This window comes from Corylus avellana, chromosome ca3 (genome assembly GCF_901000735.1).
Source record: "Corylus avellana chromosome ca3, CavTom2PMs-1.0".
NCBI lineage: Eukaryota > Viridiplantae > Streptophyta > Magnoliopsida > Fagales > Betulaceae > Corylus > Corylus avellana.
In genome coordinates, this window is record NC_081543.1 from 5,305,353 (window position 1) to 5,331,958 (window position 26,606).

Consider the following 26,606-nt stretch of genomic DNA (forward strand, 5'->3'; position numbering starts at 1 on the left):
TATATATATATATATATATAAACCGAACCCCTCATTAGAGATTAAAATTTCGTTGCTTGGATGTATTTTTATGTATAAATTTTTTGTAATTGTGAATTAATTATTTTTATATTTGTTTTTGGATAAAGTTTCTTTATGTTAGACAAATCTGAATCAAGAGCATCCATTACAAGGCTAGCAAAACAGGTACCTGATATAATCCGTTTATTTTATACATATTTTTTTGTAATAAGGTTCATCTAGGCGTCATAAAGAATAATTGCATGCATAGAATAAACATGTACCTATTTATATGTCAAGTACCTATTTTGCTAGCCCTTCCAACTAGACACCAATTGTAGAATCAAGAGCATCCAGCAACAACATTCATTCAATAGAGGAATTGAGAGTAAAGAATTTTTTTTTTTTTTGTTTTTTTTTTTTTTGTTTATGATATACTTTGCTTTTCTTTATTTTATTTTATTTTTATTTATTTATTTATTTTTTTGGGGGGTTTGAAGTTGACTTTTACTTTGATTCAGTTTAGGTTTCTATTTAATTCATCATTGCTTATATTTAATTCATCATTGCTTAGATGTATATTTATATTTTTATGTATGAATTTTTCACTCCAACTTTTGTGGAACCAAATCACTGTTTCGATAAAAGCTGTCTTTCTGTATCAAAGAAAGCGTTTTCTCCTCCACAAGCGACGTTTCTAATGAATCTAATCCAACTCCCAAGCTAGGTATTCTCTATCATCAATTCAAAGTAATTTTATACTTCACTTTTTTATCCTCAGTAGTCTCTCACCAGGATCAGGATCCCCGGCACTTTTTCTAAAATCTTGGCCATTAATTTTCATCCAACAGCCACCAACCCGCCACATGTCCCATCTAATATAAAATAATAAAATATTATTTAAAATTAAAAAATAAATATAAATATAAAATAATAAAATAATTTAAAAAATACAATGAGGTGGTTTGGCGACCACCTAGAGCCCAACCCATAAATGAAAGTTTATGGGTTTAGCATGGGATGGTCGGCCATGGCCTGAGCTGGGGTGGCCAGCCACCCCCTAGGGGGAGAATGGGGTGGTCAAACTAACCCATTGTATTTTTAAAATTATTTTATTTTATATTTATTTTTAAATTTTAAATAATATTTTATTGTTTTATATTAGATAAGACATGTGGCGAGTTGGTGGTTATTGAATAGAAATCAATGGCCAAGATTTCAAAAAAAATTCATGGGCAATTTTTTAAGAAGTGCCGGAATCCTGATCCCTCTCACCAACCCATCAATACTCGATGCAAGTCTGTTCCCTATGTGTAGGGAATATGTCGCAAAAAAAGTCTCACAGCAAATTGCCTAAATGGTTCTTTAAACCATTTGATCCTACATTGGGTTTTACTATAGCGATCCATATGATTATTATAATCATAAAAAAGAAAAAAAAAACATTCTCCTCTCACATCTTTTTACGCACATCTCCATTATTTTTTTCCGTTCTTCTTCTCCGTCATCTTCTTCTTCTACACTCCATTTGGACACAAGCCATTTGAAGATTGCAAAAGAACCCAGTAGATTGCAAAAATCAACCATAGAAACCAAAAAAAGAAGACGGTAGGTAGCAAAAAATAAAAAATAAATAGAAACCAAAATCAACTATAGAAATAGAAACCCAGTAGATTGCTTGTTGGTTGTATAAATTTGGCCCCTGCCGCCCCCTGTCTCAGCTTTCACTAGCTCCAGATTTCAATTCCATGGCTTCCCATCTGAAGGAGGAGGGGTTGGAGAAGATGGAGGTGCAACTCCTTCCAAGTTCCAAGAGCCATAACCAAGCAGAGAAGCGGCGCAGGGACAAGATTAATGCACAACTTTCAACTCTTAAGTAAACTAATTCCAGTAGATTGCAAAAATCAACCATAGAAACCAAAAAAGGTAGATTGCAAAATCAAAAAACATAGAAACCAAAATCAAAATCAAAATCAAAACCCCTCAAGAAACCAAAATCATTATAGCTTGCTTGCTGGTTGTTCCTCTTGATCTATGCTTGCTGGTCTTTGGTTGTTCCTCTTGCTTGCTGGTCTGTGGGGGGATGAGAGAGGCAGAGAGTGAGATCGAGAAAGGGAGAGAGGTGCGGCTGGGGCGAAAAGAAAAGGAGATGAGTGAAGAAGTTAGGGAGAGAAAGAAGACAGATGGAAAGAAAAAGAAAAATGTTTTTAAAATAAAAGAAAATATTATGTTAATGAAAAAAAAACAAATATTTTAATGTTATAAGAAATGATTACGGAAACTATTAAAGTATATTTTGACATGAAAAAAAATAATTTGAATGTATAAAAAATAACGAAGAAAGCTGCTAGAAATGAAAATGCCCTAAGACGTGCACCAGTTGGGAGGGGTCTTTGGATTAATCATGATTGCAATTGTGTTTGAAAAATAAATCTGTAAGAGTTAAAAAGCGTTTTTTTGCCAAAAGTTATATATTTAAACTTGTGTCAAAAATACATTTTAATAAATTATAGAGTAAAAACGCAATCCAAACAAACTTATAGTTTGGATTGGGAGCAGCACATAGACGACAGGTTGAATTCCAATTTCGATGCGTTCTGTTTGGCTGCCAAGAAAGTGTACGAAAAAGGAAAATAAAAGAGTGAAATTTATTTTTAGGTCTAGTGTGGTTATATGGGACATAGAATGAACTACTACACAAGACAATTACGAAGCACGTAACGCATCTCTTTTATGCTATTACGGTGACGTGTTGGACTCGCAACAATCAGAGATTAGTGGATATACATATATATCTAAAGAATTTACTGTTCAATTCTTCATTAAACTTTATGAGTGTACACTTCAGAAATCTTGTTGGCTAGCTCCAGACTACATACATTTCAGCATAAAATGGGGGGTAAAAAATGTCACAGCTAGAGAAAGGGGAGTTGTCGACTGTGGGAGGGAATCTATGCTTTTCTGCCAATATGATATTCACATCGCACAGAAACACCGACCACACCATGTAAAGCCAGGGAGCATGACCTCAATCACTCATCTCCTCTGATGGTCCCTACTAAAGAAAGGATGCCTAAGGGCTTCACGAGCTGTTAGCCTATCTGTTGGATCATATCTAAGCAATCCCTGCAATAGATGTATGAGATCCCCAGCAGAATGATCAACATTCTGCATTATTAAGTTCTGCAAGAATTCAAAGGGTGAATGAATAGCAGTGTTAGTAAACAAGACAATAGAGAGTGATCATTTTACGAGGTACTTGATTGTACAAACCTGCAGACGGGGAAGCTTCATCGCAGCTTTAATACTCTCTCTTGAGGTTGCACCATCTGGCCAATCCAATCTACCCTTTCTAACATACTTCTCTGCATGTCGACTGGAAAGAACAAGAAGAAGAAAGACCATTAGTCATTAACTAGCTTCTGCAAAACTATAATCACTACGGAGGATCATCACACTATAACTTACTCTACTCTCTTCAGCATGTGCAGCGGCAATGGACCAAGAACCCTTTCCATCATTGCTAGGTGCTCCAAATTCTCATGTGTTTGAAACAACGCCTCACCCTATACCAAGTTCATACGTAAGCATAACTATTAATTATCCATTCACCAATCGTATCATCATAACCGGTAAAGATTGGTAAACATACTGTGCATAACTCCACTATGATGCAACCAACACTCCATATATCACAAGGGTAACTCCATCCAAGTCCTAAAAATTGATTGAAAGATTTTAGCTCATCTGCTGAGACATGGCATTATCAACAAAAAAATACAAAAACTTACCAAGAATAACCTCAGGTGCACGATAATGTCTTGTAGACACAATGTAATTCTGATCTTGACGCTCATAGGTTGTACTACCAAAATCAATCACCTTAACAGCACTCGACTTAGGCAACCTTTTGAAGTAGGAGCCATCCTTTGGTGATCGAGAAGAACTCTACATATAGCAGCATATTGAAAGGATTCAACTCCAAAGACCAATTTGATAAAAAGAAACATACAATCAAATCATTGGAAATAGGAAAAAGACAAATGAAGTTGCCAGACTTAATAGAGCAACCCCCAATGCCATGGCCTAGTAAAGCAGCTGCTACCTTCTAAAAGATAATCTTCTAAGTGACAAAGTGAGAGCAAATACACCCACAAGAATATACCTTATAATCCTTGTAATCAGGAACTTTAACATAATCTGAAGATACTAGAAGTATGTTCTCTGGCTTCAAGTCAGTATGTATCAGACGCAAGTCATGCATAACTGCAAATGCAATTTAACATAATCATCAGAAAACAAGGCCACAGGGAAAAAAAAGACACCTGACTAGGAAATTCAAAGCAATAAAATATTACTCCACACATACTACTGCCACATTTTAACATATATTGATAGATGACAAAACACCAAGATGATTTGACCATCACTAAACAGTATTAAGAAAATTATTCTATATCTAAAACTAATATAACCAGCAGATCAAACAGGAAATAGCAAGGCAGAAAAACAAAGGAAAGATTGAAAATAACTAGCTTAGGAATTTACTACACACATGCTACACATTCCAATAGTTGTCGGCCAATCTCACGGACAAGATCAATGGGAAATGGGCGATAATTGTTTTTCCGTAGAAAATCGTATAAGCTTGGTCCAAGCTTCTCAAACACCTGTTGAAACCATTTAAATTCACCCACAAGTCTTAACCCCAAAATTATTTGTGAATTGGGGAAATTAATCCATTACAAAATCAATCATATACTTACAATACAGATATGGTTACGATAGTCAAACCAGTTCCGTATTTGCACACAACTGCAAGGAATAAACCCATTTAACAATTGCCAAAGAGCTCATAAAAGCTTCTTAACAGTAACCATTAAGGACAGTAAAAGTAGTTCAATAAGAAACAGAACACTCACCGGTTGCCACCTTTATCATGTTTACCAAGCTGTTGTAGCATTTCAATTTCTATCATAGCTGCATCACGATACTTCTTGATTCCACGGACAATTTTGACAGCAACCATTTCCTTCTTTTCTCTATCCCAGCACTCCAAAACCTGACCAAAGGTACCTTCACCCATTTTGCTGTGGATCTTATCTGCAAAAATGAATATCCACAAACAATCAGAAACAAGAAATACAGGACGGCTTTATCATGTTTTTAGAATACACAAATAAACCAACAACCATTGAATACCTATTTTCCTGCATGGGAGATTAAACCCAGGACATTATTAAATCAAACAAAAAATTGAGAGAACTAAGATTTAAAAAACAGAGTTTCTTCTTACTTTGTAAACTGTGCATACTATTTCAAAAAAAGTTAGTAGTGCAAAACATAAACAAAACAAAATTTGAGCACATTTAATGGCTTAAAACAAACAGACAATGAACATAAGTTTTTAATGATGGTAAAGTGAAATTACAGCGAGAAGTTAAATTTTCTCCAAGCTCAAACATGTAATGCCCATCTTTGTCATCATCTCGCCTTGGGGGTGAACCATTTCGAGCCACTCCCTTTTCAAACAGAGAGGAATTAGTGGTAAGGTCTGAGGATGCTCTTGAAGGTGCATAGCTTGTCAGATTCCCAACCTCTTGTCCACAAAACATTCCTACCTGAGCCTACACACAGCCATGCATTCATGTACCGCTCAAGAAAATGAATAAATTTTCTGCCCTCGCAATACCTAATACCCTTTCCTTTCCCCCTTTCCTGATTGTATTGAGTCCCAAAGATAATAATGAAACCAAAACATATTAATTAAACAAAGAACCACCAAATCAGATTTTTTTTTTTTGGAAAAAAAAAAGTAGCAGATTTTACACGATAAAAATAGAAAATACGGCATCTCAAGCAAACTAACTTTGGCTCAATCAAAACTTAAAGAAAAAAAAATCCAAAAACTTTTTCAAAAAATTATGAATGATGGAGTACTCTGATAATAATTACGGTAATTGTTTCTTAAATAAAATTCGAAACATCTTTGAAAAAAAAAGGATCCAAACAGACATACAAATTAAAAATCTACGCCGAATCAAACATCTTTCTTGACAAATAAACCTATCAAATTCAGCAAATGTAACAAAATAATATAAGGCAAGAATAAAGTATAAATTTTTTCATCGGCTTGAAAATATCCTATGCGAAACAAGTATTAAGGCAAGAAGAAAGTATAAATTTTTTTCATCGGCTTGAAAATATCCTATGCGAAACAAGTATTAAGGCAAGAAGAAAGTACAAATTTTTTTCATCGGCTTGAAAATATCCTATGCGAAACAAGTATACGTATGTGTTTGCGGATATGCATAGCGTTATCCGATCCAGATCTTTGGGTTGAGGTAATCAATTTTCAGCTGAATAAACCGAAATTTTACACAAATTATGATCTTAAAATCTAGAAAAAGAAAAACCGAAGAATCCAATATACCGAATAACAGATCTGGCCAAATAAAATGAAAATTTGTAACAAAACACAAGCTAATAGAGAGAAATCAAACCAGATCTAGATCTAGCAAAAAGACGAAACGGCCATCAAGGAAACGAGGTGGATCTGAAAGATCTATAAGGTGGGAGGGGAAAGATTATACCTTTGGGATCTGAGGAAGAACGTCCCAACCCATACGCGCCCTCTTCGCGGGTCGCCGATCCATGTGCGTGTGAGGAAACTCGGTCACGCGCTCCATCTCCATGATCGGAAAGTACAAGACGATAAGATTTTTCAGAGAAAGTTGAGGTGTTTGACGAGAAACAAACAGGAAGCGAGCACAAATAAGTCTCTTTCGCACAGGAAGGTTGTGTGGTTCGTGAGAATAACGCTAAACCTAACCCTAATTTTAACCTCACGGAAAGGCTTGAGTCGGTTTTTGAGGCGAAATCTGGCCGTCCACGTGCTAGCTATCTAGCCGTGGATTTTACTGGTCAATTATTTCTAATTTTAACGTCACAGGGAAAGCACAAAGAAGCGTGAAACCTTTACAATTAGCACACGCCATCTATTTCTGAGGCCCAAGTGGCGTATTGTTTAAAGGACGCGAGTGAATGAAACTTCTCGACCCTTGTGGGTTGGGCCCGGGTGTTTTACAGTTTTAGTGACTATAATTTTTATTTTTATTTTTTTTAATATATATATATATATTTAAGTAGTTTTGGATTTAAGTGATTAAGGGTGTGTTTCGAATTGCGATTTTATAAGAATAATATACGTCTTTAAAAGATATCGTAAAATGTAAGATATTTGGCATTGCGATTTAAAAAGCACTTAATTTAAAACAGGAAAAAATTCTGTGATTTATCTAAGCAGGTTAGGGGGTGCTTATTTGAAAAAATGTGAATTTAAACCAAAATTATGACTTTGCATAACAAATATTTAATAAAAAAATATTTTTTAACATGTTTTACCAAACGCCTTTGCGATTTTAAAAACGCAATTTTTAAAATCGCACTTATTAAAATCACAATCCCAAACAGACCCTAAGTTAAAAGAACATTGTTCCAAATACTATAAAATTTATAAACCTTTTTTACAAAATATTTGTATATAAATTTGGTTTTACTAGTGTGGTAAAGGATACGACAGGCGTAATCCTTTACTAACTTTAACTATGTTTTATCTCAGATTCAATGAACTCTCTATTCTTTAATTAAAATTTGGCTAAAAATTGTACTTTTTTTTATTTTAACTAACAGCTATGAAAAAGTATCAAATAATAAACTCTCTAAATTTTACTATATTCTATTTAAATATAATTTTTATTCTATCTTCATTCATTTTTTTTTATTCTCAAAAGCACCCCCACAAGCAAATAAAGGAAGAGAGAGAATGTGTGAGGAGAAAATATAAAAATATAAAAAATAGTAGAGAAATGATTTTGTTTTCTAAATGTGTGGAGACATGAGAGGTTTGACGAGCCCTAAAATGAAGAGGGAAATAGATAATTTGATGAAACTTACTTTTTATAAAATTTAACCAAATTTTGGCTAAAAGTGAATTATAGAGGATGCTCTCATATTCAAATTTTTTTGCCTTAAGATATACGTGAGAGTGTGAGACTTGACGATCAATGTGAATTTTACATTGCTCGTCATAGGGTAATGTCTCCAAATAGTTTAGGTTTTTTTTAATGATATTTTAATTGCCTTGAGGTGTACGCTGGCTACTTGCCTTCTTGCATCAGCACATGTCTCAATCATTTCCGGAATACATTCGTATAATACCACATACCCAACTGACTCTGACCCTGTGGGTAGTGTGAGAATTTGATGTAGCGTGACTTAGTAAGCTACTGCGAATAATAACAACAAGAAATGGATATGTATTTTTAAATCTTGATTTTATCAAAAGGATCTAAGAAATGTACTTTAAAACGCTAGATACTCTCTAAGTTTTGAAAGAAAACAGAATAACGTTCAACTCTGGGGCTTCTTATTGAACAAAACTCATACATAATTAGCAACTCTATTTCTGAAGGCTATAAGCATGTATTTATAGGCCTCCAAACCCTACTTAGTAAGCCTAACCTACGGCGCCTGTCTAGACGAAACTTAAGGCCATTCGGATAGCTACGAATATAAAGCATAAAACACAAAAATACTATGGAGCTTGTCCAGGCGGAATTGAAGCTCGTCCGGACAGCCACATACATAAAATCTAAAAAGCATGAAAATCACATAGGCGTTCGGATGGTCTCTGAACGAGGACTTCAGACGGGGCTCTCAGGTTTAGGCCCGTTCGGACAGGCTACAGACGAGGCTTGCCGATTTATATCAAAATTCATGCGGTCACCAATCTACATTTGAGCTCTTGAAGCTCGCTTCACATTCCTGACGACAAATATAATGAGCTTTCTTCCTCGTTAGAGCAATTAAAGGTCTTGAAAGTGTGGAGAACTCCTATAAGAATCTCTGATAATAACCAGTTAGGCGCAAGATGTAACACCATGTCCCCATATTAAGAAGATGCGTAGCTTAGCACTTTATAAGAGATGTTCATGGGTGTTAAGTTATACATTGCCTACTTACTAGTTAAAACTGTGTTTTATAAGTGACAAGCGCCGAATGTTGCACATTCAAGCCCCTTAACTCGCATATGTTAATTCATTAACATTGTTATTTGTTTGATTTTGTGTTGTTTTAGTGTTTTCATGTTTCTAATAAAGATACAATAAATTTTATCGATTTTGGGCTTAAAACACACTTTGACAGGACCTATCATACGTCTCAGTATTTTGATCACAACTTTTTATTCGAGTATCAGATTGACATGAAACCAGCGGCAGTGGAAAGTTAACTCAAAATACTACAAATCATTGTGAAATAAAATGTCCTAATTTGGACGTTTGTTATGCTAAAATCATCATGTAATATAAAGATCGCAAATCAACCCACGTGCATAAGTGCCCTCTAGCGCACCACAAGTGGGCTCGAGCGTACTCTTGCTGAAAAGTCCAAAAAATGCTAAAATTGATAAGGAAAACTTTTTTCACCCACATGCTCAACATTAATTACCCCGATTTGTAATATAATTAATGTGAGATACTATAGAAAGCTTGGTCCGATTGAAATTCGCAGGTCTTCTTTTGGCCTTTTTTTAGGTGAATATTATTATTATTATTATTTTTTTATAAAAAATAAAAGTGACTCTTATTTTTCTCGCCAATTTTTTAAAAATGATAACACTTAACATTTCCAAACATATATGGCAATTCACCAAAACCACTTTACCATAATAGGTAAAAGAAAGTCCACAAATAATATCTTTGGCGAAATAAATTGTTTATTCCATACCCACTGTATGTACATATAGAGGTTACAAATAAGAAGATCAGAGATTGAATATAATCTCTCCTATATATATAAACAACTACACGTGAAGGCTAAAGGAAAAACAAATCCAAGTCTGATTTAATCTTTATTTTACAGAGATTAAATTAGACTTTGATTTGGACTTGTAATACTATTCTAATTATCTAACATAATTATCTAACAACACTAGCTAGCACCTGATTGGAGAAGACAATAATATTGATTTGGTCTCTTTTTCTTGGTGTAGAACAGAGCAAGTCCAAGTTTTTTTTTTTGAAAGTTCATTATATTAATATCTCAATCTTCATGGAAGACATCCAAGATCACATTGATGTAGCCATTGGATTGATGATTTTTGGGGTGTTTACCTTGTTTTGTCTGAGAGTGAGTCACTTGTGGCTATTATTTAACCAATTATATTCAACCATGGGATGGCCCTTATCCTTTTTTTTTTTTTTTATTAATATCACAATCCCATGTATAGTTGACTAACTTCGTGATGTTATTATCTTAAAAGCTTGCGATTGAAGCAAATTTAGATAAGATAAAGGAAGAAGAAAGACCACAAAATATTATTGCACTACTCTAGCAGATGATCATGAACAACATTATTATCTTCGCCATTTTTCCCTCTCTTCTCTTTATTCATCTTCTCATCAAATGGCTCTGCAAAACCACGCACAAAAAATTACCGCCTTCACCACCAAAGCTTCCCGTCCTTGGAAACCTCCACCAACTCGGCCTCTTTCCCCACCGCTCCCTCTGCTCACTTGCTCAGCGCTACGGCCCGCTCATGCTGCTCCGATTCGGAAGCCGGCCAACGCTAATCGTCTCGTCTCCGGATGCCGCTTCCGAAATCATGAAAACCCATGACATCATCTTCTCCAACCGACCAAGAATGAGCATCGCCGACAGACTTCTCTACGAGGGGAAAGATGTGTCGACAGCTCCTTACGGCGAGTACTGGAGGCAAATGAAAAGCATTTGCGTGGTGCATCTTCTGAGCAACAAGAGAGTTCGCTCTTTCGGAGCTGAGAGAGAAGAAGAAGTCGCCATGTTCATCGGGAAGATCAGAGAATCTTGCTCGTTTTCGTTGCCGGTGAATTTGAGCGAAATGCTTGCCACCCTTACAAACGATGTGACATGCAGGGTGGCTTTTGGGAAGAAGTATAGCGCCGGCAGTGAAGGTGGGAGGGAATTTCAAGGATTGCTGGGAGAGCTTATGAGCCTTCTGGGTGTTTTCAATGTGGGGGACTTCATCCCATGGCTGGCTTGGGTGAATCGAATCAATGGCTTGGAGGCTCGAGTGAAGAAAGTCGCTAAAGAGTTTGATAAATTTCTGGATGCCATCGTGGAACAGCACATTTGCAGCCTGAAAAGAGAGAGCAATGGGGATGGAAGTGTTAGAGGGGAAGATCATAAAAACAATTTAGTTGACGTTTTGCTTGCGATTCAAAAGGATAACGTGACTGGCGTTGCCATTGACAGAGAAAGCATCAAAGCTCTAATCTTGGTACGCTCTTTCTCTCTCTCTCTCTCTTAATTATATTCTGAAAATTTTTTCAATGTAAAAATGTGATTACATATTTAAAAAATTTCATAAGAAAGAGAAATTGTTTGTAATAACGTCGTGGATGTATAGCAAAGACATGAATTAACTAGGGGTGGCAATTCATATTCACATGTCCGGTTTGGATTGTATCGAGGTATATATGTGTTACATAAGACTATATAAAACAACATTAATCCAACCCATTTAATTAAACGGGACAAATTTTTTAACCCTAACCTTCTAATTTTGTATTGGGTTTATATCGGGTTTGCAGGTCATGTCAAAAATTGTTTGTTATTATGTCGTGTGTCGGATTTATATTGTGTCGAAGTATGAATATAAGACTATATATATAAGTCAACTATAACCCGACACATCTAATTAAACAGGTCAAACTTTTTATCTCTAGCCATTTAATCTCTTGTTGAGTTCATATAAAAAATTAGCAACCCTAATTGACACCACTGTGATTTAAAATGAGGATATTATTGCTCCCATTCGGTCATATATATATATAGATATATATAATATAATAGCTTAGGGGCAATTATTTTGATGGGTGGGCAATATGATAAGTACAGCTAACATTTACATGCATGGTATAAACAAAATTTTAGGCAATTTGATCCCTCTCGCCTCCTCTGTCTCTGCCTATGATTGAAGTTGCATGTACAGAGTTTCTCATAATATTTTACTCCATAAGCTAATTATAACAATGTCCCGTAGTTCTTTTGTGGTTTTTAGATGGGAGAAAAAAAAAAAAAAACTTGTATTTTAGTTAATTAGTGAGGTTGACGGTTGAATGGCAGTTGACTAGGAATTGAGGACAGGTAGCTAGCTAGCTCACCAGAAATGCATTAGTCGATCATTAGGGCTTTTGTTATACCTATCTTTGTATAAAAAAGATTATTTGTGCCCATACCTCCTCAGACTGCAGCATCCCAGTCAACGGGCACAAATAATCTTTTTTGTACAAAGATAGGTATAACAAATTAATGCCCTAAATGATTCGTTGGGATCTAGATCTAATGCCAGTATATGTGTTACCAAAAAAAAAAAAAAAAATCCTATACAAAGATTAGACTATATTTGCGAATGTATTTGGATAAGTATTTTTAACTTTGAAAATATATATATATATATTGAAAAAGCGTTTTGAAAAGTATTTGGGGTAACTTCACTTTAAACCCTTGAACTACCATGCAATTTGACATACGTATCCCGAATTTTGAAACCTCTCAATTTGGATACCTGAACTTTCAATTGCAGTCAATTTACTTTCGGTCAATTTTTGCAGTTAAAACCCCTAAAAAGACAAAATTACCATTCAATTTTCTTTTTATTGAAAAAAATTGAAAAAAAGGGTCACAAGCCGGTGGCCCAAGGGTCACCTTGTGATTTTTTTTTAATAGTTTTTTTAAATTTTTAATTTGAAATTAAAGGTAAATTTGAAATTTTATAAAAAAGTCAGGGGTATAAACATTATTATCTCACTTTTTAACGTTTAAAATTTGATAAAGGTTCAAATTGACTGTAATTAAAAGTTCAAGAGTCCAAATTGAGAGGTTTCAAAGTTTGCAGATATGTCAAATCGCGTGATAGTTTAGAAATTTAAAGTGAAATTACCCTAAAAATATTTTATTGAGTAGACTTGCTTACTTTGAGAAGATCAAATAAATATAAAGCTCACTCTTAATTTTTTTTAAAAGAAAAAAAGAGAGAGAGAGAATGTTTGTGTGACATGACATGACAATCTACCAAACAATCATTTTAGAACACAAAATACACCAAACAATCTACCAAACACGGCTTTGTTTGGTAAAGGGGATAGGGTTAGCCCAAACACTGTTCATCACCATTTCCCAAAAAAATCAACATCAAAATATTTTTACTTTTTCACTTTTTATATCAAATCATTCACTTTTTATTATTATTCAAATAAAAAAATCACTACAAAACAAAACTTTTTCACTTTTTCATACCACTTTTTCATTTTTTTTATACCAAACATTCTTACTTTTTTTCACATTAATTTACATCAACTACAATGTCTAGGCCAACCCATTTGCCAAATACCACCAAAAACACCGAATCCTTTGACCTCGCCAATTGTCTTCCCAATTCAATACCCTAAACCCCTTTAAAGAAACTACCGGAGCCACTGGCTCGAGGTTGATTTACTCAGAATTTCTTCTTCATACGGCTTTTCCCCCTACGTCTATCAATTTTGAGGAAGAATTGCTATTACAACAACCAAATAGATAGAAAACTACCATCAGCTAGTCGCTGGGTCTTCGAATTGAAATAGAGCCACAAAAAAGAAGTGTAGATGCATGCTTTTTGCCTTTGTTTTGCTGCTGGAAAGTTTTGTGTTTGATATGTTCATGTCAAAGAAATACTGGATGGTGTACAAGTTTGGTCTTCTTTCTTCTTTTGGGCTCTGTGTTCTTGTTGAAATAGCTACACTACACAACTGGGGAAGAAAGACTGGAATTGCAGTTGACAGTTTTGTTGTACAATGGCCTCTCATTTGAATGTGGCGTACATGGGCCTTTTTTTTAAAAATGTTTTCTACAATGAGATTAAATTTTTATAGCTTTTTATTATTATTATTATTATTATCAAAATCGATCCATCTCTTACATTTACATAAATTTACATTTGAATTCGGTTCTTGCAGGATGTGTTTGCTGCTGGAACTGATACAACTTACAGAGTCCTAGAATGGGCAATGTCAGAACTCTTAAGGAACCCTAGAGTGATGAAGAAGTTACAAAATGAGGCAAGGGGAATCGCACGAGGCAAAACCAGCATAGCTGAGGCTGATTTACAGGAAATGCATTATCTAAAAGCCTTGATCAAAGAGACCCTTCGCTTATATCCTCCATTCCCATTACTAGTTCCCAGAGAATCCACCCAAGATGTTAACATAAAGGGCTATGACATTGCTGCAGGAACTCTAGTTTTCACTAATGCATGGGCAATTGGAAGAGACCCATCGATGTGGGACGAACCAGAAGAGTTCCGGCCAGAAAGGTTCTTGAATTCTTCTATAGATTTCAAAGGACATGATTTCCAACTGATCCCATTTGGAGCTGGAAGGAGGGGATGCCCAGGAATTCAATTTGCCATCACTACCAATGAGCTTGTGTTGGCAAATCTAGTGCACAAGTTTGATTGGGCATTGCCTGGTGGAGCAAGAGCTGAAGATTTGGATATGAGCCAATCCACTACCATCGTCAGAAAAGTTCCCCTCCTCGCTGTTGCAATTCCAAATTCTTAAATTAAAAGTTAATAATGATTCATCACAAATCTAATAATGATTTAAAATTACATCAATAAAACAATTGTGTATAATATCACTAACTAGGTGTTATGTGAAGATTCTCTATTTGTATTTTAATCTTCTTAAATTTGGAAATATTATAATAGACCTGTCATATTTTGGAATCATCATGAATTGATTATGTTTAGTGAACCAATCAATGGTCATTACCTAAGTTTAACTGTTGGAAATAATTTTAAATGGTTTAAATTTTTTTGTTGAAATCAAATAATACTAATTCGAAAATTAACATTAGGATAAGTAATATTTTTTTTTCTATTCGAAAATTAAAAATTAACAAAAATTTGTGGAAACAGTAAGAAAAAATTGGTTTCACAAGAATAGGTGGATTCATGAAGGCTTGTTCCCTCCTCCCAATGAAGTGGGCAGGTTGGCGTCTGCGACAGTGGAGGATTTCAATAGGTGTAATGCACCACAAATTGAGGAAGACGACAGCAAGGAGATGGAGATCAAGAAGTGGACGAGACCCCCGCCAAAGTGGTATAAAATCACTATGATGCAGCTGTTGACACAAAAAATGGAAGGATGGGAGTGGGTTTAATTCTCAAAGATCATGATGGAAGGATATTTGCAGCTCGGAGCTTCACGTGAATGGGCTGGTTAGATCCGACTATTGCAGAGAGGCGATGGCCACAGCCCAAGCAGCCCAGTTTTGCACAGAAATGGATGTGAGTAACATAATTATAGAAGGAGATGCAGAGACAATTATACTGGTGCTACAGACTGAGGCACAAAATGGTAGGAGGTATATATGGTCAGCTAGTAGAGGATGCAAAATTGTTTTTGAATTCTTTGCCGAATTGGAAACCCAACCATGTACGCCTGAACATAAATGGTGCAGTCCATATGCAGCTAAATTAGCTACTAGAAATGTCATAAATCGAGTATAGAGGGATGAGATATACTATTGTATCTGTAATATTGTTCAAGCGGAGCAAATTGCTTCGGCCTGAGTTTGATATAATGAGAAGTGAACTATTTATAAAAAATAAAATTAAAAAAAAAAAAAGAAAAAAAAGAATGACCCTTTATATGAATCCATCAAATGAACTGGAAGTGAGAGGTGCTAATGAAAAAAAAAAAAAATCTTTGCTCCTTACGGATTCCACAGAGAGAGAGAGAGAAGGAAAAAAATAAAACCTTTGGAAAAAGGTAAGTTTTGTAAAACCAAAGAAGAACGATATTTTATAACACATGGCAATAAATATCTTTCATTTTCTTTTATTAAAAAAAAAAATTATAATGGAGTTAAATTTTGTAGGCGTTAAGTAGCTTAATTAGGTTGATGATCTCCCGGAAGAAATTAATACTAAACATGCACGAAAGATTAGACATTGCATTATATATGTTAGAACTTTAAACTTTTGGAATAAATGCAAAATTAGTCTTTGTGATTGGTCTAAATTACAAATCACTCAATATGATATAAAAAATAATTTATAGGTCTATATGTAGTTGGCTTAAATTACAAATTACTCCATGTAGTATAAAAAATAATTTATAGATCCTCAAGATATGCCAAAATAACAGTTTACTCTCTGACATCAATTTAATACTTTTTAATCTTAGAGATCAACCTTATAATTAAGTTAATGCATGTCATGATGTTCTGCATTAACCATTTACAGATAGAAACAGATATTCACTTAGGTGCATCCAACTTGGGCTTCAGTGGAAGGACGTACGGAACGAAATCATTCACATCCAAATGCGCCAAACAGATTCCTGTTGATTAAGGAAACCAAAATTCAAAAATTAATCAATGCAAAACCAGGAAAAAAGAACCCCATTTGCGACCTTTATTCACATTCATGCATGTTCCCAATAATTTCCATTTCGAAGGAACATGATTATTCAAACAGATGAAAATTAATAAGTCACCCTGTGCGTCAATACCAACATAAATATTCAGCATACTTGCTTTTACAATGGAGAAGAAAATGTCCAACTTCCTGCAAATATTGCTAGGCCAAATTGCAACTTTCTTCTTTCTCCATCCCTTTGTCTTAACCATCTTGGCCTTCATCGTAATATTCCTATTCAAATGGTCCTCCACCCTTCCGACCACCAAAAAAAACTTACCACCTTCACCACCAAAGCTCCCTATCGTCGGGAACTTCCACCAACTCGGCTCGCAGCCTCACCGTTCACTCGGGTCCTTAGCTCGACGCCATGGCCCCCTCATGCTGCTTCACTTTGGCAACGCACCAACCCTTGTTGCCTCGTCTGCTGATGCTGCTCGCGAGATCATGAAGACTCATGACCTCATCTTTGCAAACCGGCCCAAATCAAGCATGTTCGAGAAACTACTATACAATAACAAAGATGTGGCATCGGCCCCCTATGGCGAGTACTGGAGGCAGATGAAAAGCATATCAGTACTACATCTTTTGAGTAACAAAAGGGTTCAATCCTTTCGTGCTGTGAGAGAGGAGGAAACTTTTCTTGTGATTGAGAAAATCAAACAGTCTTGTTCTTCAACATATGTGAATTTAAGCGAAGTGCTTGCAAACCTTACTAATGATGTAGTATGTAGGGTGGCTTTGGGGAGGAAGTATGGCGTAGGGGAAGGTGGAAGGAAGTTTAAGGAGATTTTGAGCGAGTTCACAGAGTTGTTGGGTGCTCTAAGCGTGGGGGATTATATTCCATGGCTTGCTTGGGTGAGCCGTGTCAATGGCTTGGATGCTAGAGCGGAGAAAGTTTCTAAAAAGTTCGATGATTTTATAGAAGGAGTAATTGAAGAGCACATAGATTGTCAGAGGAGAGAGGGCAAGGGCAATGTGATTCTAGAAAATGAACAAAAGGACTTTGTGGATGTTTTGCTTCAAATTCAAAAGGAAAACGTTATTGGTTTTCCTATTGATAGAGTTAGCATCAAGGCTCTAATTCTGGTAAGCAAATATTTTTCCATGCATGGGATGGTCATGGAGGGAGATAAATATAATATTAGTTAGTATTGACTGCAAAAGAGTTTGTTTTACTTTACAAGGTATATTTTATTTTACCCTCTTATCTCATGCATATTTACCATTGTTTTTTAGGACGTATTTGTTGCCGGTACGGACACTACATACACAGTCTTAGAGTGGGCAATGACAGAGCTCCTAAGGCACCCCAAGGCTATGAAGAAGGTGCAGAGTGAGGTAAGAGGGATCAGTGGCAACAAAAATGAAATAATAGAGGATGATTTCGATAATATGCATTACTTGAAAGCAGTGATCAAAGAGGCACTTCGCTTCCATCCTCCTAATGCATTGTTAATTCCCCGAGAATCGACTCAAAATGTCAAAATACAGGGCTATGACATTGCAGTTGGAACACAAGTTATTATCAATGCATGGGCAATTGGACGAGACCCTACGTCTTGGGACGAACCAGAGAAGTTTAAGCCAGAAAGATTCTTGAAATCTTCTATGGATTTTAGAGGACATGACTTCCAGTTCATTCCATTTGGTGCTGGAAGGAGGGGTTGCCCCGGAATTTCCTTTGCTATGACCACTATTGAGCTTGTTTTGGCAAATTTGCTGCACAACTTTGATTGGACATGGCCCGGTGGAGCAAGAGGAGAGGATATTGACATGTCTGAATCAACTGGCATAACCATTCATAAAAAATTTCCCCTTACAGCGGTTGCAACTCCTTACTGTGGCTAGCATATATTATATATGAGTAATAGAAGAATCCCCAGGTTCAGTTTGGCTAGAAAGAGTCACAACCGGTACCTCTATGAGCAATAAATTAAGGAGTTTGAAAATAAAATATAAACGTCCTCATCTCTATCGTGTGAGAAGGTGTACCAAGGAAACCTAGAACACAACGATCTTTATATTCATCTGCTTTTAGTTTTATCTGGAGGTTGATCACAATCATCATTATCTTTATCTTTTGTACTACTCATTAACAAGGAGAATAACCATTTTACTCTGACAATGAGACGCCATCTGAAAGCTGATTCTTCGTTGCTTTCCATATAGACAGTACTTGCAGAAACCCAATTTACATGACTTCGCACCTTTCAACAAATTTCTCTTGTGAAGCTCAAACCTATTATGCTCGCCTAAATGACCAAGCCGTATATGCCACAAATCTGTGTTATCATTATATGGTTATGCCAAGGTGGACACTACAGCTCCACCTGTAACTGTGTCCTCGAGTAACTTATACAAACTGCTAATTTTCTTATCCTTCATTATTACCATAGCATCTTTAGTTATTTTCATAATTCCATTTTTTGTTTGAATAACCATAGCCCAAAGAGTCCAATGTGTCTAATGAGATCAAATTTTCTTAAGGTCAGGAACATATCTAACATCAGTGAGTATCTTGACAATCCTATCAAACATCTTGACTTTTATGGTACCTAGTCCATGTTATGCGTGCCTTGAATCTAGGGGTGGGACCCAACCAATTTTGTTGTGTTATACAAGGATTGGAATTCCCTTTCATGGTTGGAGTTGGAGTTTTTGTCCTACACGAAAGTGGGTTTCCTTGTTGGACTTTTAGTAGGAAAAAAGCACCGACTATGTGCTCCTATATAAAGACAAGTGCTGTGCAGCAATTAGGTGTGCAAAAATAAAAATAATATTTGCTTTGGTGTGCCAAAAGCAATTGAGAGAAAGAAAAGGTGAGAGCAAGAAAAAGAGAGAGTTTGTTTTTTCCCTTTTTTGTTATTATTCTCCTTTGGGCAAAGTGAGAATTGGGTGTATTTGGGGCTTTGGGTTTGAGTGGTTTTCTCACTCTGTTACTCTCTTGTACTCATCTTTTGATAGTGAATTTTCTCTGGGTCGTCTCCGCCAGTGGATGTAGGCTTGTTAAGCTGAACCACTTAAATCTTTGTGTCGTGTGTGATTGCTTATCTTTATTATTCCGCATTATTTTATTTTTCGCATCTCACGGGTCTTGGGAAATAGGATTTATTTCCTAACAACTGGTATCAGAGCTGTTGGTTCGAGTGGGAGCGATGGCAGGTGAAGAAGGAAAGATGGGAATCGAAAAATTCGACGGCAAAGATTTTGGGTATTGGAAGGTACAGATTGAAGACATTCTTTATGGGAAGGATCTTCATCAACCTCTTTTGGAAGAACAACCCGATGACATGTATGATAGCGAGTGGGCTCTGCTTGATCGTAAAGCTCTAGCAGTTATCAGGTTATCACTGTCAAAATCAGTTGCACACAACTTTGTAAAGGAAAAGACCACAGCAGGTCTAATGAAAGCTTTGTCAAGTATGTACGAGAAGCCGTCGGCTAACAACAAGGTGCATCTGATGAAGAAATTGTTCAACCTAAGGATGGCGGAAGGAGCTTCGGTGGCACATCATCTCAATGAGTTCAACACCATCACAAATCAATTATCCTCGGTGGAAATTAATTTTGATGATGAGGTTCGTGCGTTGATTGTCTTGGCATCTTTGCCAAATAGCTGGGAAGCAGTGAGGATGGCTGTGAGTAACTCTGTAGGAAAGAGTAAACTGAGCTATGAAGACGTCAGGGTTTGATTCTCAGTGAAGAGGTTCGCAGAAGAGATGCGGGTGAAGCCTCTTGCTCTGGTGCTGCTTTAAACCTCGAGACTCGGGGTAGAGGACAAGACAGAAACTCTGTGAGGGGCAGATCTAAGTCCAGGAAAGGTAGGAGCAAATCCAAGTTTGGACGACAACCTGAGTGTTGGAACTGTGGCAAGACATGCCACTTCAAGAAGAACTGCAGAGAGCTGAAGAAGAAGACCGAAAATGACGCCGCAAATGTCGTGGCAACAAAAGAAGTGCACGATGCCCTACTTCTATCTGTTGACAGTTCTCTTGATTCTTGGGTATTGGACTCAGGAGCTTCTTTTCACACTACACCGATCCGTGAAGTTCTCGAAAATTATGTTGCTGGAGATTTCGGGAAGGTGTACTTGGCTAACGGAACGGCGCTGGATGTTGTGGGTATAGGCAATGTTCGCATTAGAGTCCACAGTGACTCGGTATGGAAGCTGCAAAATGTCAGGCATATCCCAGAGCTGAAAAAGAACCTGATTTCAGTAGGACAGCTTGATGATGAAGGGCATTCAATTCATTTCCACGGTGGAAAGTGGAAGGTCAGCAAGGGAGTTAGGATTTTGGCTCGTGGTCATAAGACGGGTACTCTCTATATGACGACGAATAGCAGGGATACAATTGCTGTTACAGATACGGGTGCTGACTCAAAATTATGGCACCTAAGGCTTGGGCACATGAGCGAGAAAGGGATGAAGGTACTTCTGTCAAAGGGGAAACTACCGGAGCTGAAGTCAGTTAAGTCTGATTTGTGTGAAGGCTGCATCCTAGGAAAGCAGAAGAAGGTGAGTTTCGCGAAAGTTGGCAGAACACCGAAGCCGGGAAAACTGGAGTTGGTACACACGGATTTGTGGGGTCCCGCACCAGTGGCATCTCTTGGAGGCTCGCGGTATTATATCACATTTATTGATGACTCAAGCAGGAAGGTATGGGTTTACTTCTTAAAGCTTAAATCTGATGTATTTGAAGTTTTTAAGAAGTGGAAGGTCATGGTAGAGACAGAAACTGGTCTGAAATTGAAATGTCTAAGATCAGACAATGGGGGAGAATACGAAGACGGGGGTTTCAAACAGTTTTGTGCAGTGAATGGGATTAGAATGGAAAAGACTATCCCAGGGACACCACAACAGAATGGCGTGGCTGAGCGCATGAACAGGACCCTCAATGAGCGTGCAAGAAGTATGAGGTTGCATGCTGGACTACCGAAAACTTTCTGGGCGGATGCAGTAAGCACTGCTGCTTACTTGATAAACAGAGGACCATCAGTTCCTTTGGGCCATAGACTACCTGAAGAAGTTTGGAGTGGAAAGGAGGTAAATCTTTCTCACTTGAAAGTTTTTGGTTGTGTTTCGTATGTCTATATTGAATCTGATGCTCGTAGCAAGCTAGATGCTAAGTCTAGAAAATGTTATTTCATTGGCTATGGGGATGAGGCATTCGGGTATAGGTTTTGGGATGATCAAAACCGGAAGATCATTAGAAGTAGAAATGTTACTTTTAATGAGATGGTTGTGTATAAGAATAATTCAAGTGCAGAACCAGTAAGTACAGAGTCAGAGGCTGAGAAGCCTGAATTTATCAACCTAGATGGAATTTCTAAAGGTGCAGCTCAGAGAAGGAATTCAGAAGTTGATAAGGATTCAGAAACTGAAGATGGTCTAGAAGTTGAAGAAACAGTAGATCAAGAGACTGAACAGGGTACACCGACAGTGGCTGTCCGTAGATCTACTAGAACCATTAGATCTCCACAGCGTTTTTCACCCTCCCTATTTCATATTTTGTTAACGGATGGCGGTGAGCCAGAGACGTTTGTTGAAGCCTTGAAGGTTGAAGATTCAATCAAGTGGGAGTTAGCCATGAAGGATGAGATGGACTCATTATTGACTAACCAGACCTGGGAGCTGACTGAGTTGCCAGCAGGTAAAAAGGCTTTGCACAACAAATGGGTGTTCAGAATAAAGGGTGAACATGATGGTAGCAAATGCTACAAGGCAAGATTGGTAGTCAAGGGATTCTAGTAGAAAGAAGGAATTGATTACACAGACATATTCTCTCCGGTGGTGAAGATGACAACCATCAGAATTGTGCTGAGCATTGTGGCGGCAGAGGACTTACATCTAGAGCAGTTAGATGTGAAGACGGCGTTCCTTCATGGTGAATTGGAGGAAGAAATTTATATGCAGCAGCCACAGGGATTCGTAGTGCAAGGGAAGGAGAGTTTAGTGTGCAAACTGAGAAAAAGCTTTTATGGTCTGAAACAAGCTCCAAGACAATGGTACAAGAAGTTTGACAGTTTCATGTGCAGTACTGGGTTCACGAGATGCAATGCAGATCATTGCTGCTATGTCAAGAGTTTTAAGAACTCTTACATTATTCTACTCTTGTACGTAGATGATATGCTCATTGCAGGGGCCAGTATGGAAGACATCAACAAGTTGAAGAACCAGCTGTCAAAACAATTTGCAATGAAGGATTTGGGTGCTGCTAAACAAATCCTTGGGATGAGAATCATTAGGGACAGGGCCAATAGTACACTGGAGATTTCACAGACAGAATATGTGAAGAAGATTCTCAGCAGATTTAGCATGAATGAAGCTAAGTCAGTGAGCACACCCTTGGGGAGTCACTTTAGACTAACCAAGGATCAGTCACCGAAGACAGATCAAGAGAAAGCATACATGAGCAAGGTACCTTATGCCTCAGCTATTGGAAGTCTGATGTATGCAATGGTCTGTACTAGACCGGATATTGCACATGCAGTGGGAGTTGTGAGCAGGTACATGAGTAATCCAGGGAAGCAGCATTGGGAGGCAGTCAAGTGGATTTTGCGATATCTTAGAGGAACTTCAGATATGTTCCTTTGCTTCACAGGTGCAGAATTGAAGCTGCAGGGCTACGTGGATGCTGATCTAGCGGGTGATGTTGATAGCAAGAAAAGTACTACAGGGTTTGTATATACTCTAGGAGGTACTGCTGTGTGTTGGACCTCAAGGTTACAGAAAATTGTAGCCCTTTCCACTACAGAGGCGGAGTATGTAGCCGTGACAGAAGCTGGAAAGGAGATGGTTTGGCTACAAGGTTTTTTGGATGAGTTGGGAAAGAAGAATGAGAAGGGCGTTCTACACAGTGATAGTCAGAGTGCCATTTTTCTTGCGAAGAACCCGGCGTATCATTCAAAAACAAAGCATATACAGTTGAGGTATCACTTCATTCGATCTCTTCTTGAAAGTGAACAATTGTTACTTGAGAAGATTCGTGGAACTGAGAATCCAGCAGACATGTTGACAAAAGGTGTGACTATTGAGAAACTGAAGCTGTACGCAGCTTCAGTTGGTCTTCGAGCTTGAAGATAGGCGGAGGAGACATCCGGAGGAGATTCACTTTGTTGCAACATGATGGGATTCAAGTCAAGTGGGAGATTGTTGGAGTTTTGTGACTTTCACCATAAAGTTGGTGGGGCCCAGCATCATTAAAAGAGGATCCTTTTGGCTCACGTTTTGTATTCCTAGTTGCTCTTGGAATTGGTTTTCTTTTTAGAGCATGACTTGGACTTGAAGTCCTTCTACAATTTGGAATTGGAGGAGCCTTGCTTAGCCAACTTTTATGTCCTATATAAAGGGGTGTTTACAACACATAAACGTACAGAAAAAAACAAAGTAATATTTGCTTTGTGTTTTGGTGAGCCAACAATAGAGAGAAAAAGTGAGAGCAAGAAAGATAGTGTTTTCTTTTCCCCTTTTGTTATTATTCTCCTTTGGGCAAAGTGAGAATTGGGTGTATTTGGGGCTTTGGGTTTGAGTGGTTTTCTCACTCTGTTACTCTCCTGTACTCATCTTTTGATAGTGAATTTTCTCTGGGTCATCTCCGCCAGTGGATGTAGGCTTGTTAAGCCGAACCACTTAAATCTTTGTGTCGTGTGTGATTGCTTATCTTTATTATTCCGCATTCTTTTTTATTTTTCGCATCTCACGGGTCTTGGGAAATAGGATTAATTTCCTAACATACCCCAGCAGTAAAAGTTCAAAAAACGTGTTGTGGCTGCAACAATGGCTGAAGTTCAAATATACGACTCAAATATACCCCAACACACTCTTCAAATACAGAAGTTCAAATTCTTTATGAATACTCATACTATAGGTCTCACTGTTCAACTATCAAGGGTATAATTCAGTAATCGATGCTTCATTGACAAACAATCATATCAGCACATATTGATCTGACTTCTGCTCCTTTAATGGCTTTAGCCTGTTCGACTAAAGAAAATATGCTGGTTGTCTTGGAGGTGATGGCAAATAAATGGAGTGAATGTTAATCTGGGGGGAACTAGCATTTATAATTTTCGGGAGGTAAAAGTAAAAAATATAAAAATTTGGGGAAGGCATATTCTAATTTTGTTAAGAGCATTTTTAAAAAATTTAGAGAAACATGGGGGTTTGGGTTGGGGTAGGGGGTTCCGCCCCTGGCTGGGTCTTTCAGCTGGATCATCCTATATAGAGAGTACACCAATATGGAGACATTCGATGACTTGATCTCTTGAGTAATAATTTCCCAAATTTGGATCCAACACTTCCAATGGCGTTCCATTCGTCTAGTGTTTCCAAGCTTGCACCAATTGGACAAGTAATGTTACAATATTACATGGATGTGATGATGTTTTCATTAGCATAGGAAAACAAAATCAGAATATTTGGTTCATATATATTACTCAAATAGTAATATAGCTCAAAAGGTCTCCTTTCACCATCTGATCGATAGAAAGAATTGACTTTCTTGCCACTTATAATGATGTAGGGTGAAATTTATCCATATTTTCGGTGAAAATGAAAATTAGAAAAATGTCAAAAATAACATTAAAGCAATGTCATTTGATTAAAATTTTATCTGTTCTTAGGCAATGAAAATATAAAAGAAAAGATTTTATCATGATCATGGCTGATTGTACGTCAACCATAGTGAATTTCTAGTTTATTAGATTGGCATTTTTTTTTATATAAAAGAGGAAAAAAAAAAAAAACCTTTTTCCCTTTACAGTAGTTAATTTGTAAGTACAATAAAATAAAATCAATTAACCTATATTGATTCTAAAACCATGTCTTTAATTCTTTTACAAAAATCTTTTTGGTTGCAGAAATGGGCAAACCAAACATTAGCAAACATTAAAAACTTACTATGTGTTTCCTTGAGGTATCAATTCTAAAAATCTTTATTATACCAAAATTTGAAATTTTTGCATTCATATTTCTATTTGACAAAACATTATTGGCAATTTGGCTTTAAAATCACGATATACAATTTTATGGGAAAATAAACTTTACCCCCCTGAAGTTGTACACCTCTGTTGATTTTACCTCAAATATTTTAATTTTTTCAATTTACCCCCACCCCCCAAACTTTAATTTTTTTGCAATTTTGCCATTATGTTAAAATTGTCTGTATGTTGGACGAAATCTGCAACACGTGCGATGCACATGCAACCCCGCTGAAAATTATTCCTGTAATGCCCCCAACCCCACGTGGTATGAAAAACCCACACATATCCTCCACGCGTTAAAGAAAGAAAAAAAAAAAACAAAAAAACAAAGAAAAAAAAGCCCTACCCCTTCGCTTTCCCCCTAACCCCACACATATCCTTCACGTCTTAAAAAAAAAAAGAACAAAACCCTACCCCGTCGCTTTCCCCGAACCCCACACAAATCACTTTATACAGCTGTAGTACCGTCATCAAACGAAGTGGTCCAGAATCTTCTACGCGGCTGATTCCGTCTTGGTCATCTTCGGAACCCCTAAATGAAGTAATCAACGTCTTCTTTAAGTTTTTTGTTTCCCCAAAAGCAATGTTCCTTTTTCTTTCTTGTTTGGGTAAACTGATTGTTTTTCTGAAGTTGGGATTTGGGTAAATGTTTGTTTGTTTGTGGATTTGTTTAGTGGATTGTGAGACCACATGGTATTTGGCCCATTTTTCGTGAATTGTTCCTTTATGTGCATGTTAATTTTTTGTTGGGTCGTTGATTGGTAAAAGATGTCTTTCTCAAGCCAATTTTCAAGTTTTGAGTCAACGCAGAGTTGGGCAAGAAACGCACTTGGACCTCGCGGGGTTTGCTATTGTGAGCGTCCTACTGTCGTGAGAATAGGCCAGAACAAAGAAAATTTTGGTAGGAGGTTTATTAGTTGCAAAAATTGGAAGGTAAGTAAAAAATGTTTGAGATGATCGGGTAAGAATGTTTTAGTAAAAATGTTTATTGTTATTGGGATTTTAGTAAAAAATGTTTGAGATGATTGGGTAAGAATTTATTAGTAAAAGTGTTTATTGTTCTTTAGGTTTTAGGTTAATTTTGGGTATTCCGTTTGTTCCGTTTGTCTTTTTT

At 36.9% G+C, this 26,606-nt stretch overlaps 3 protein-coding genes across 4 annotated transcripts; 2 read left to right on the forward strand and 1 right to left on the reverse strand.

The window, feature by feature from the left end:
- Positions 1-2,790: 2,790 nt before the first annotated feature.
- Positions 2,791-6,821, reverse strand: LOC132173727 (serine/threonine-protein kinase AFC2-like). Of its 2 annotated transcripts, XM_059585314.1 has the most exons (11): positions 6,594-6,821; positions 5,432-5,627; positions 4,923-5,103; positions 4,767-4,815; positions 4,556-4,670; positions 4,166-4,266; positions 3,792-3,948; positions 3,653-3,717; positions 3,469-3,566; positions 3,274-3,376; positions 2,791-3,183 (listed from the first exon to the last, which is right to left on the reverse strand). In XM_059585314.1, the coding sequence occupies exons 1-11, from the start codon at positions 6,693-6,695 to the stop codon at positions 3,037-3,039; spliced, it is 1,314 nt and encodes a 437-aa protein (XP_059441297.1). In that variant the 5' UTR covers positions 6,696-6,821; the 3' UTR covers positions 2,791-3,036. The 2 variants fall into 2 exon arrangements, with proteins under 2 accessions (XP_059441297.1, XP_059441296.1); XM_059585313.1 differs by lacking the exon at positions 5,432-5,627 and having other exon boundaries at positions 6,594-6,677.
- Positions 6,822-10,377: 3,556 nt separating this feature from the next.
- Positions 10,378-14,790, forward strand: LOC132175486 (cytochrome P450 736A117-like). Its single transcript, XM_059587450.1, has 2 exons — positions 10,378-11,320; positions 14,040-14,790. Exons 1-2 carry the CDS (start codon positions 10,400-10,402, stop codon positions 14,640-14,642), a joined length of 1,524 nt encoding a protein of 507 aa, XP_059443433.1. The 5' UTR covers positions 10,378-10,399; the 3' UTR covers positions 14,643-14,790.
- Positions 14,791-16,633: 1,843 nt separating this feature from the next.
- LOC132173609 (cytochrome P450 736A117-like) lies at positions 16,634-18,358 on the forward strand. Its single transcript, XM_059585144.1, has 2 exons — positions 16,634-17,596; positions 17,747-18,358. The coding sequence occupies exons 1-2, from the start codon at positions 16,634-16,636 to the stop codon at positions 18,356-18,358; spliced, it is 1,575 nt and encodes a 524-aa protein (XP_059441127.1).
- The last annotated feature ends 8,248 nt before the right edge of the window (positions 18,359-26,606 follow it).